The following is a 12,183-nucleotide window of genomic DNA, read 5'->3' as shown; positions in this document are numbered from 1 at the left end:
TGCCCCTCCCCAAGCTTCATGACTTTGCATTTGGCAGGATTGAATTCGAGAAGCCAGTTTCTGGACCACATGTCCAGCCTGTCCAGGTCTATTTGCAGTCCTGCCTCATCCTCATCCGATTTAATTCTTCTCATCAACTTTACATCATCTGCGAATAGGGACACTTCAGAGTCTATTCCTTCCATCATGTCGTTCGCATATATCAAAAATAGCACTGGTCCTAGAACTGACCCCTGTGGGACCCCGCTCGTCACAGGCGCCCACTGTGATACCTCTTCACGTACCATGACTCGTTGCTGCCTCCCTGTTAGGTATTCCCTGATCCATTGCAGTGCCCTCCCTGTTATATGCGCCTGATCCTCCAGCTTCTGCACTAATCTCTTGTGGGGAACTGTGTCAAAGGCCTTCCTGCAGTCTAGGAAAACGCAATCAACCCACCCCTCTCTCTCGTGTCTTACTTCTGTTACCTTGTCATAAAACTCCAGGAGGTTTGTGACACAGGATTTGCCTTCCATGAACCCATGCTGGTTTTCATTTATAATCTTGTTCCGTTCCAGGTGTTCCACCACTCTCCTCCTGATAATCTTCTCCATGACTTTGCACACAATACATGTCAGAGACACAGGTCTGTAGTTTAGTGCCTCATTTCTGTTTCCTTTCTTAAATATGGGGACTACATTTGCTGTCTTCCATTTCTCAGGTAGTTGCCCAGTTTCAAGGGATGTGTTGAAGATTGTGGTTAGGGGCATGCACAGCATCTCTGCTCCTTCTCTAAGGACCCATGGGGAGATGTTGTCCGGTCCCATCGCCTTTGAGGTATCAAGGTCACTTAGCAGTTTCTGCACCTCCTCCTCGGTTGTTCGTATGTCATCCAACACTTGTTGGTATATTCCCTCTTGATGTTCCCTTCTGTGCTGTCTTCCCACAGCCCTTCCTGTCTCTACTGTAAAAGCTTCCTTAAATCTCCTGTTTAGCTCCTCACATTCCTCCTGATCATTTCTTGTGAGTTCTCCACCTTCTGTCCTCAATCTGATCACCTGGTCTTTGACTGTTGTCTTCCTCCTGATGTGCCTATACAACAGTTTCGGGTCAGTCTTGATTTTCGATGCTATGTCATTTTCATACTGTCGCTGGGCCTCCCTCCTTACCTGTGCATACTCGTTCCTGGCTCTGCCACTGATCTCCCTATTTCCGTGTGTTCTCTGCCTTCTGTACTTTTTTCATTTTCTATTGCACTTTGTTTTTGCCTCCTTACACCGTCGGGTAAACCAGGAGGTCGTTCTGGTCTTCCCATTGTTTCTGTTGCCCTTGGGAATAAACCTTTTCACTGCCTCCTTGCATTTTGTTGTTACATACTCCATCATTTCGTTTACTGGCTTTCCTGCCAGTTCTCTGTCCCACGGAATCTCCCGCAGGAAGTTCCTCAACCCTATGTAGTCCCCTCTTTTATAGTCAGGCTTTTCCCATTCCACTCCTGTTACTCTCTCCACTTGCAACTCTACTATATATTCAAAGCACAACCACGTGGTCGCTAGCTCCTAGGGGACTCTCATACGTGATGTCCTCAATGTCTGAACTGCCCAGGGTGAACACAAGGTCCAATCTTGCTGGTTCATTCTCCTCTCTCACTCTGGTAGTGTCCTTAACATGTTGGTGCATGAGGTTTTCCAGTACCGCGTCCAACATCTTGGCTCTCCATGTTTCGGGACCCCCATGTGGCTCCAGGTTTTCCCAGTCAATCTCCCTGTGGTTGAAGTCCCCTATAACCAGCAACTTTGCTCTGCTTGAGTGAGCTCTTCTTGCCACATCAGCAAGTGTGTCCACAATTGCTCTGTTGCTCTCTTCATATTCCTCTCTTGGCCTCCTGCAGTTCTGTGGTGGATTATACATCACTGCAATGACCACCTTGTGCTCCCCAGACTGAAGTGTACCTACTATGTAGTCTCTTTCTCCCGTCTCGTCTGTGCCTTCCATTTTCTCGAATTTCCATCTGTGTGTGTGTGTGTGTGTGTGTGTGTGTGTGTGTGTGTGTGTGTGTGTGTGTGTGTGTGTGTGTGTGTGTGTGTGTGTGTGTGTGTGTGTGTGTGTGTGTGTGTGTGTGTGTGTGTGTGTGTGTGCGTGTGTGTGTGTGTCTGTGTGTGTGTGTGTAATCATAGAACAAAATTATTTATCTACGAAAGTTTAATTTCATTCGTCATGTCATATCATACCACAAAACAGCACGACATACCACAACACAGCTCAACACAGCATAGCACGACATACCACAACACAGTTCAACACAGCATAGCACGACATACCACAACACAGTTCAACACAGCATAGCACGACATACCACAGCACAGTTCAACACAGCATAGCACGACATACCACAACACAGTTCAACACAGCATAGCACGACATACCACAGCACAGTTCAACACAGCATAGCACGACATACCACAGCACAGTTCAACACAGCATAGCACGACATACCACAACACAGTTCAACACAGCATAGCACGACATACCACAGCACAGTTCAACACAGCATAGCACGACATACCACAACACAGTTCAACACAGCATAGCACGACATACCACAGCACAGTTCAACACAGCATAGCACGACATACCACAACACAGTTCAACACAGCATAGCACGACATACCACAGCACAGTTCAACACAGCATAGCACGACATACCACAACACAGTTCAACACAGCATAGCACGACATACCACAGCACAGTTCAACACAGCATAGCATGACATACCACAACACAGTTCAACACAGCATAGCACGACATACCACAGCACAGTTCAACACAGCATAGCACGACATACCACAACACAGCACGACATACCACAACACAGCACGACATACCACAACACAGTTCAACACAGCATAGCACGACATACCACAGCACAGTTCAACACAGCATAGCACGACATACCACAACACAGCTCAACACAGAATAACACGACATACCAAAGCACGGTCCAACACAACATAGCACGACATACCACATAATTCTACCAATCATAACATCAAACAGCACATCTCACTCCAACACATCACAAACACACCACACTAACTCAATTAATCAAATAACCCGCACATGGGAGAATCAAACTCAGACACAATTCGGAGGTAAAAAAAAATCGACAACGTTACCCTCGAACATGCACCAGTACCCAATGCGTATTTTTTGAGGAAGATTTGCTTCAGCACCGATATTGTGGTTTGTTATCTTCAAACACAAACTGTTACAAAAAACGCGATTCTAAAAGCTTAGAGATCTCCAGTGAATACTAGAAAGGACTGCCCTTCTAGCATCCAGCCTGTTACTGGGTTTTCGTAACAAGTAGTCAGTATCCTTGTCCAATTATCCATTAGAATTCATTAAGATTCAATAGTGCTTTAGGATTACAACTGGTAGGCTACTAACTAGAGAAATTAAAATTTAATAAATTTATTAAGTCTAGAGGTATATTATCAAAGTAAATTAAATCACAGCAATCAAAATAAAATCAATCTCTCGAGTTCAAGGAACAGAAAATCACTAACAAGAATCCCAGGAAAACACAAATCACAAGAGATATAAGTCAGTAAAGCCAGGAGCTAGGACCAAACCTCCGCAACAAGCTATATTTTATAAAAACACTTGTTATGTGTTGCAATAGTTGATAATCATGATAACTGTTCATGTAAAAGATAATTAATGATCACGTGACAGAATGAGGATAGTTCTACTTCTGTAGGAAGAAGGATAAAGCCTCTACCACCCCAGAATAATCCATACGGGCTTAGCGCTTTAAAGAAACTCATTACTGCTACTACTACTACTACTAATACAAAAATAATAATCTAAAAGGTATAATAATAATAATAATCCAAAAGATATAAAACAATATGGGATAGTGGAAAAGAATCCTTCCTCCGTAAGCCATGCGTGTCGTCAGAGGCGACAAAAATGCCGAGAGCAAGGGGCTAGTAACCCCTTCTCCTGTATACATTATTAAATGTAAAAAGAAGCTTCACGAAAGCATTTCTTATTTTTCGGTTCACTCTACATCTGTGGGAGACGGCTGTCGTGTTAAAAAACATATATATGGTTAATTATAAAGAGGTAATTGAAAAATTGGTAATTATAAAATAGTGAGTTACTTACGGTTCATGATGATGGTGAGGGAGGCGTGAACCGGTGACGTGACGTTGTTGTTGGTGGCAACGCAGGTTAAGTGAACGTTATGGTAGGAACGAGACAGATGCTTAATCACCAGTTGGTTCACACTCAACGACCCAGACCGAGACTCCACTGTAGATTCCAACACCTGTGTGGCATACACATACTGTTTATATATTATTGTTATTTTTTAAAACATCGGCCGTCTCCCACCAAGGTAGGGCGGCCCAAAAAAGAAAAACTTTCACCATCATTCACTCCATCACTGTCTTACCAGCTTTCACCATCATTCACTCACTGTCTTGCCAAAAGTGCGCTTACACTATAGTTTAAAACTGCAACATTAACACCCCTCCTTCAGAGTGCAGACACTGTACTTCCCATCTCCAGGACTCAAGTCCGGCCTGCCGGTTTCCCTGAATCCTTTAATAAACATTACCCTGCTGACACTCCAACAGCACGTCAAGTCCTAAAAAACATTTGTCTCCGCTCGCTCCTATCTAACACGCTCACGCATGCTTGCTGGAAGTCCAAGCCCCTCGCACATCAGACCTCCTTTACACATTCCCTCCAACTTTTCCTAGGTCGACCTCTACCCCGCCTTCCCTCCACTACAGATTTATACACTCTCGAAGTCATTCTATTTTGTTCCAACCTCTCTGCATGTCCGAACCACCTCAACAACCCCTCCTCAGCCCTCTGGATAATAGTTTTGGTAATCCCGCACCTCCTTCTAATTTCCAAGCTACGAATTCTCTGCATTATATTCACACCACACATTGCCTCAGACACGACATCTCCACTGCCTCCAGCCTTCTCCTTATTGCAACATTCACCACCCATGGTTCACACCCATATAAGAGCGTTGGTATAACTATACTCACATACATTCCTCTCTTTGCCTCCATGGACAAAGTTCTTTGTCTTCACAGACTCCTCAGTGCAGCATTCACCTTTTTTCCCTCGTCAATTCCATACTTTACGTAAATATCCACTCCTAAATATCTGAATACATTCACCTCCTCCATACTCTCACCCTCCAATATCCAATCTTTCGTTACCTAATTCTTTTTTTGTTATCCTCATCACCTTACTCTTTCCTACATTCACTTTCAATTTTCTTCTTTTACATACCCTACCAAACTCATCCACCAACTTCTGCAACTTCTCTTCAAAATCTCCCAAAAGCATAGAATCATCAGCAAAGAGCAACTGTGACAACTCCCACTTTTTGTTAGATTCTTTATATTTTAACCCCAAAACTCTTGCCAACACCAGAGCATTCACTTCTCTTACAATTCCATCCATAAATATACTGAACAACCATGGTGACATCACATCTCCTTGTCTAAGGCCTACTTTTACTGAGAAATAATCTCCCTGGCTGCCTTGGATAAAAACATCTAGCGTGCGCTGGGCGCCAAGGTATTGTTCCAGTCTGGTACGGTCGTTAATGCACTGCGTACCTTGTTCCAAGGTTCGTAGGTTCGAGTCTTCTTCGGCAAGAGATCAGTGTTTGTGATCGTATAATAGTCCCCAGAGTATCGTACAAGGGACTCCTGAGTGAAGAGGTAAGTTCTGCACTCTACAATACACAGTCAATAGAGACAAGCCTCTCTCTCTCTCTCTCTCTCTCTCTCTTCCTTTCCCATTATCTATCTTCTTTCAGTTCTAAACTTCTATGTCATTGTTGCCTTCCAGACAGGGGTAAACAATGCACTAGTTCATTGTATTCCGGCAAATACAATGTCCTTTCAATCCCATAAAATACAATGTCTTTTTATCCCTGCAAAATACAATGTATACATCTCTATCATTGCATACCTATTATGCATAAAAATGTGACTCGGTCTATTCACTATTGATATTTTACAAATGGTTTTATCACCCGAAAATGACACACACTTAACTGACTTGCAATTTGGAGAGGGACCTTTAAGCGAAGTTTCGGTCATCCCAGGACCACCATCAAGTACACAAAATAACCCGCACTTATTAGAAACTTATGACGACGTTTCGCTCGGTGTATTGTTCCAGTCGCGGTATTGTGCTCTTTTGCTCTTCATTATCAAGCAGCAACTTGATAATGGTCTAGGGTGGACCGAAACGTCTTCAAAAGCTTCTTGGTTCCAATAATCTAGGCTGTGAATTGTTCCAGGCACGATACTGTGATTGTTATTCTTCAATAATGGTTAATCGGGTTTAAAACCTATCGGCTTGAGCAGGGTCATTAAGGCCCCACGTAAACCGTTTTACCACCAGACATGAATACTTTAATCCGTCAAATAGGGATGAAAGTAAACTCTCAGTATATACATATATACACACAGAGAAATACACCTCTCGGTGTATATATCCTGTCTTATTCGTCAGTATACAGCGCATCACTCCATGTATATATATCCAGTCTTATTCGTAAGTATACAGCCCATCACTCCATGTATACATATCCTGTCTTATTCGTCAGTATACAGAGCATCTCTCCTTGTTTATATATCCTGTCTTATTCGTCAGCACACATTGCATCTCTCCTTGTGTATATATCCTGTCCTTTTTCATCAGTATACAGTGCATCTCTCCATGTATATATATCCTGTCTTGTTCGTCAGTATACAGTACATCTCTCCGTGTATATATCCTGTCTTATTCATCAGTAATACAGAGCACCTCTCCGTGTATATATCTTGACTTATTCATCAGTAATACAGAGCACCTCTCCGTGTATATATCCTGTCTTACACGTCAGTAATACAGTGCATCTCTCCGTGTATATATCCTGTCCTACACGTCAGTAATACAGTGCATCTCTCCGTGTATATATCCTGTCCTACACGTCAGTAATACAGTGCATCTCTCCGTGTATATATCCTGTCCTACACGTCAGTAATACAGTGCATCTCTCCGTGTATATATCCTGTCCTACACGTCAGTAATACAGTGCATCTCTCCGTGTATATATCCTGTCCTACACGTCAGTAATACAGTGCATCTCTCCGTGTATATATCCTGTCCTACACGTCAGTAATACAGTGCATCTCTCCGTGTATATATCCTGTCCTACACGTCAGTAATACAGTGTATTGTTTAAAACCAGAACCAAGGTTGTTGCGTGCCTGTGGTCGTTGGCTAAGTCTTCGAGACTCTAAAAGTGAATGTTGATGCAGAAATAATGTCTCTTTCTCCTGAAGTTCATGTCTTCCAGTATCTAAAAGTCATCGAAAACATTTTTATTCAAGTTTTATGAACACAACCATCCTTTGTGTCGCTTCAAGCCTTTCTGCTTCCTCACGTGTCAATGAAAATCTCACTTTCCCTCTCTCTCGTGTTTTTTTTATCGTATGTCAGTGGCAGTGTTGGGAGTCACAATCGCAAGGGCTTGGATTCAATTCCCGGGCGACGGAAGACATGGGCAAATCTCATAACACTCACTGCCCCTGTTCACTTTAGGTCCCGGGAAAGGGACCTAAAGGATCCCGACAGAAATTATCCACAATATTTGACTTTCTTGGGTTTTCCAAGGAGGATTAACCCTCCAGGATCAATAATTGGAACACTTGTTATCCTCGTCATCCTCCAAGTCTATCTTCTAGATAGACTTGGTGGCTGTCTCTGTACAGCTGCCTCTGCACACTATTATCACAGTAGATGCTGATGGCTGCCTTCAACACTGTGATCACAGTAGATATTGGTGTCTGGAACTCTGTGACAACAGTAGTAGTTGTTGTGATATTTACAAAGCACTCTGAAGGCGTATGTCACTGCTCTCAAAGCAATAAAACTTATGTACAACACACCGAACAAAAAAAAAAAATAATAAGAGTCATGAACATAATTAAAACGATAAACACAAATAAAGACTATGACACCAAGTTAAAATATCCAGCATTAGTTAGCAACACCGAGATCACAGATTATCAGTAATACTACACAAATAACCAGCAGGTAGAAGCTTATGACAAAGGCTCGGTCCCACAAGTCACAGTGTGACTTGTAAATGGTCCAGGTCAGACCGAAAGGTCGTGGTAAGTTTCTCTCTCCTATGTGCGGACTATCTGTGAATTGTTTCAGTCACGGTACTGTGACTTTTTGTTCCTTAACAGTAATATTCTCTCACCCACATTCAACAAGAACACCGATAATCTTTCCTCATATCAATTAGCCAAAACGCACGTTAAGCTCTCACTAAAGTAATATAAGATGTAATGTAAGAAGCCAAGGAGACCTCCATTTAGCCTCAATGAATGAACTCCAGTCCAGAGATTCAGAACAGCTTATATCAGAACGAAGTGTTTCTCACAGGATAGATCCTAGACTAACAGAATCTTTCCTGGTATATATCTTTATTAAGTTCAGAATATAAAACATTCTGTGCTTGCTGTAATCTATCTAAATATATATATATATATATATATATATATATATATATATATATATATATATATATATATATATATATTCTTGCACATCATTCTAATGAGCACACTAGAGCACTCCAGGATGATTTGAATAGACTGATGCAATGGTCGGAGAAGTGGCAGATGCAGTTTAATATAGACAAATGAAAAGTTCTAAATGTTGGACAGGAAAATAACCATGCCACATATAACCTAAATAACGTAGAGCTTAATATTACTGATGGCGAAAAGGATTTAGGAGTTCTGGTTAGCAGTAATCTAAAACCAAGACAACAGTGCATTAGTGTTCCTTGATAATGTGAGTAGTCATGAAAGCGCTTGGAATTTCTCTATTCTTTCACAGTGGTCGTTTTACACACACACACACACACACACACACACACACACACACACATATATATAGATAGATATATATATATATATATATATATATATATATATATATATATATATATGTGTATATATATATATTATTGTGCCCACGAACGAGTGGTATTGATCAATAACAACACTGCGACTAGCCAAGGACTCGAACCCATATATATATATATATATATATATATATATATGTATATATTTATATATATTTTATATATATATATATTTATATATATTTTATATATATATATTTATATATATTTTATATATTTTTTTTTTTTTTTAAACAAGTCGGTCGTCTCCCACCGAGGCAGGGTGACCCAAAAAAAAAAAAGAAAGAAAATCCCCAAAAAGAAAATACTTTCATCATCATTCAACACTTTCACCACACTCACACATTATCACTGCTTTTGCAGAGGTGCTCAGAATACAACAGTTTAGAAGCATATACGTATAGAGATACACAACATATTCCTCCAAACTGCCAATATCCCAAACCCCTCCTTTAAAGTGCAGGCATTGTACTTCCCATTTCCAGGACTCAAGTCCGACTATATGAAAATAACCGGTTTCCCTGAATCCCTTCACTAAATATTACCCTGCTCACACTCCAACAGATCGTCAGGTCCCAAGTATCATTCGTCTCCATTCACTCCTATCTAACACGCTCATGCACGCTTGCTGGAAGTCCAAGCCCCTCACCCACAAAACCTCCTTTACCCCCTCTTTCCAACCCTTTCGAGGACGACCCCTACCCCTCTTTCCTTCCCCTATAGATTTATATGCTTTCCATGTCATTCTACTTTGATCCATTCTCTCTAAATGACCAAACCACATCAACAACCCCTCTTCTGCCCTCTGACTAATGCTTTTATTAACTCCACACCTTCTCCTAATTTCCACACTCCGAATTTTCTGCATAATATTTACACCACACATTGCCCTTAGACAGGACATCTCCACTGCCTCCAACCGTCTCCTCGCTGCTGCATTTACCACCCAAGCTTCACATCCATATAAGAGTGTTGGTACTACTATACTTTCATACATTCCCTTCTTTGCCTCCATAGATAACGTTTTTTGACTCCACATATACCTCAACGCACCACTCACCTTTTTTCCCTCATCAATTCTATGATTAACCTCATCCTTCATAAATCCATCCGCCGACACGTCAACTCCCAAGTATCTGAAAACATTCACTTCTTCCATACTCCTCCTCCCCAATTTGATATCCAATTTTTCTTTATCTAAATCATTTGATACCCTCATCACCTTACTCTTTTCTATGTTCACTTTCAACTTTCTACCTTTACACACATTCTCAAACTCATCCACTAACCTTTGCAATTTTTCTTTAGAATCTCCCATAAGCACAGTATCATCAGCAAAAAGTAACTGTGTCAATTCCCATTTTAAATTTGATTCCCCATAATTTAATCCCACCCCTCTCCCGAACACCCTAGCATTTACTTCTTTTACAACCCCATCTATAAATATATTAAACAACCATGGTGACATTACACATCCCTGTCTAAGACCTACTTTTACCGGGAAGTATTCTCCCTCTCTTCTACACACCCTAACCTGAGCCTCACTATCCTCATAAAAGCTCTTTACAGCATTTAGTAACTTACCACCTATTCCATATACTTGCAACATCTGCCACATTGCTCCTCTATCCACTCTATCATATGCCTTTTCTAAATCCATAAATGCAATAAAAACTTCCCTACCTTTATCTAAATACTGTTCACATATATGCTTCAATGTAAACACTTGATCTACACATCCCCTACCCACTCTGAAACCTCCTTGCTCGTCCGCAATTTTACATTCTGTCTTACCTCTAATTCTTTCAATTATAACCCTACCGTATACTTTTCCTGGTATACTCAGTAAACTTATTCCTCTATAATTTTTACAATCTCTTTTGTCCCCTTTCCCTTTATATAAAGGGACTATACATGCTCTCCGCCAATCCCTAGGTACCTTCCCCTCTTTCATACATTTATTAAACAAAAGTACCAACCACTCCAACACTATATCCCCCCCTGCTTTTAACATTTCTGTCATGATCCCATCAGTTCCAGCTGCTTTACCCCCTTTCATTCTACGTAATGCCTCACGTACCTCCACCACACTTACATTCTGCTCTTCTTCACTCCTAAAAAATGGTATACCTCCCTGGCCAGTGCATGAAATTACCGCCTCCCTTTCTTCCTTAACATTTAAAAGTTCCTCAAAATATTCTCGCCATCTACCTAATACCTCCCTCTCCCCATCTACTAACTCCCCTTCTCTGTTTTTAACTGACAAATCCATACTTTCCCTAGGCTTTCTTAACTTGTTTAACTCCCTCCAAAATTTTTTCTTATTTTCATTAATATTTCTTGACAGTGCCTCTCCCACTCTTTCATCTGCTCTCCTTTTGCACTCTCTCACCACTCTCTTCACCTTTCTTTTACTCTCCATATACTCTGCTCTTCTTATAACACTTCTGCTTTGTAAAAACCTCTCGTAAGCTACCTTTTTCTCTTTTATCACACCCTTTACTTCATCATTCCACCAATCACTCCTCTTTCCTCCTGCCCCCACCCTCCTATAACCACAAACTTCTGCCCCACATTCTAATACTGCATTTTTAAAACTATTCCAACCCTCTTCAACCCCCCCACTACTCATCTTTGCACTAGCCCACCTTTCTGCCAATAGTCGCTTATATCTCGCCCGAACTTCCTCCTCCCTTAGTTTATACACTTTCACCTCCCTCTTACTTGTTGTTGCCACCTTCCTCTTTTCCCATCTACCTCTTATTCTAACTGTAGCTACAACTAAATAATGATCCGATATATCAGTTGCCCCTCTATAAACATGTACATCCTGGAGCCTACCCATCAACCTTTTATCCACCAATACATAATCTAACAAACTACTATATATATATATATATAGATATAGATATATATATATATATATATATATATATATATATATATATATATATATATATATATATATAAACAGAACTGTGGCTTGTATTAGACTCGATCCTGCGTTGCCATGCCCAGCCCTGTGTGAATTAAACAAAGTACGCATCCCTCTGTCCGCTGGACCACCATCCTTAAACACCAGGTGTTCAGCAGTACTGAGCGTGTTTTCCTGGTGCAATGACATTCGTGGTCATGGAGCCTCAGATACTAATTTCAACCTCATCCTGTT

At 41.1% G+C, this 12,183-nt stretch overlaps 1 protein-coding gene across 1 annotated transcript in view; it reads right to left on the bottom strand.

The window, feature by feature from the left end:
* LOC128687043 (nephrin) overlaps positions 1 to 12,183 on the bottom strand; it is a 308,655-nt gene that overhangs the window by 230,009 nt on the left and 66,463 nt on the right. Inside the window, exon 5 of the mRNA XM_070082505.1 lies at positions 4,154 to 4,316. Coding sequence (XP_069938606.1) covers positions 4,154 to 4,316 — 163 coding nt within the window. The remainder of the gene's footprint in view (positions 1 to 4,153; positions 4,317 to 12,183) is intronic.

This window comes from Cherax quadricarinatus, chromosome 7, assembly GCF_038502225.1.
Source record: "Cherax quadricarinatus isolate ZL_2023a chromosome 7, ASM3850222v1, whole genome shotgun sequence".
In the NCBI taxonomy this organism is placed as follows: domain Eukaryota; kingdom Metazoa; phylum Arthropoda; class Malacostraca; order Decapoda; family Parastacidae; genus Cherax; species Cherax quadricarinatus.
The sequence above is the reverse complement of the archived record's forward strand: the minus strand, read 5'-3'. Positions and strand labels throughout refer to the sequence as shown.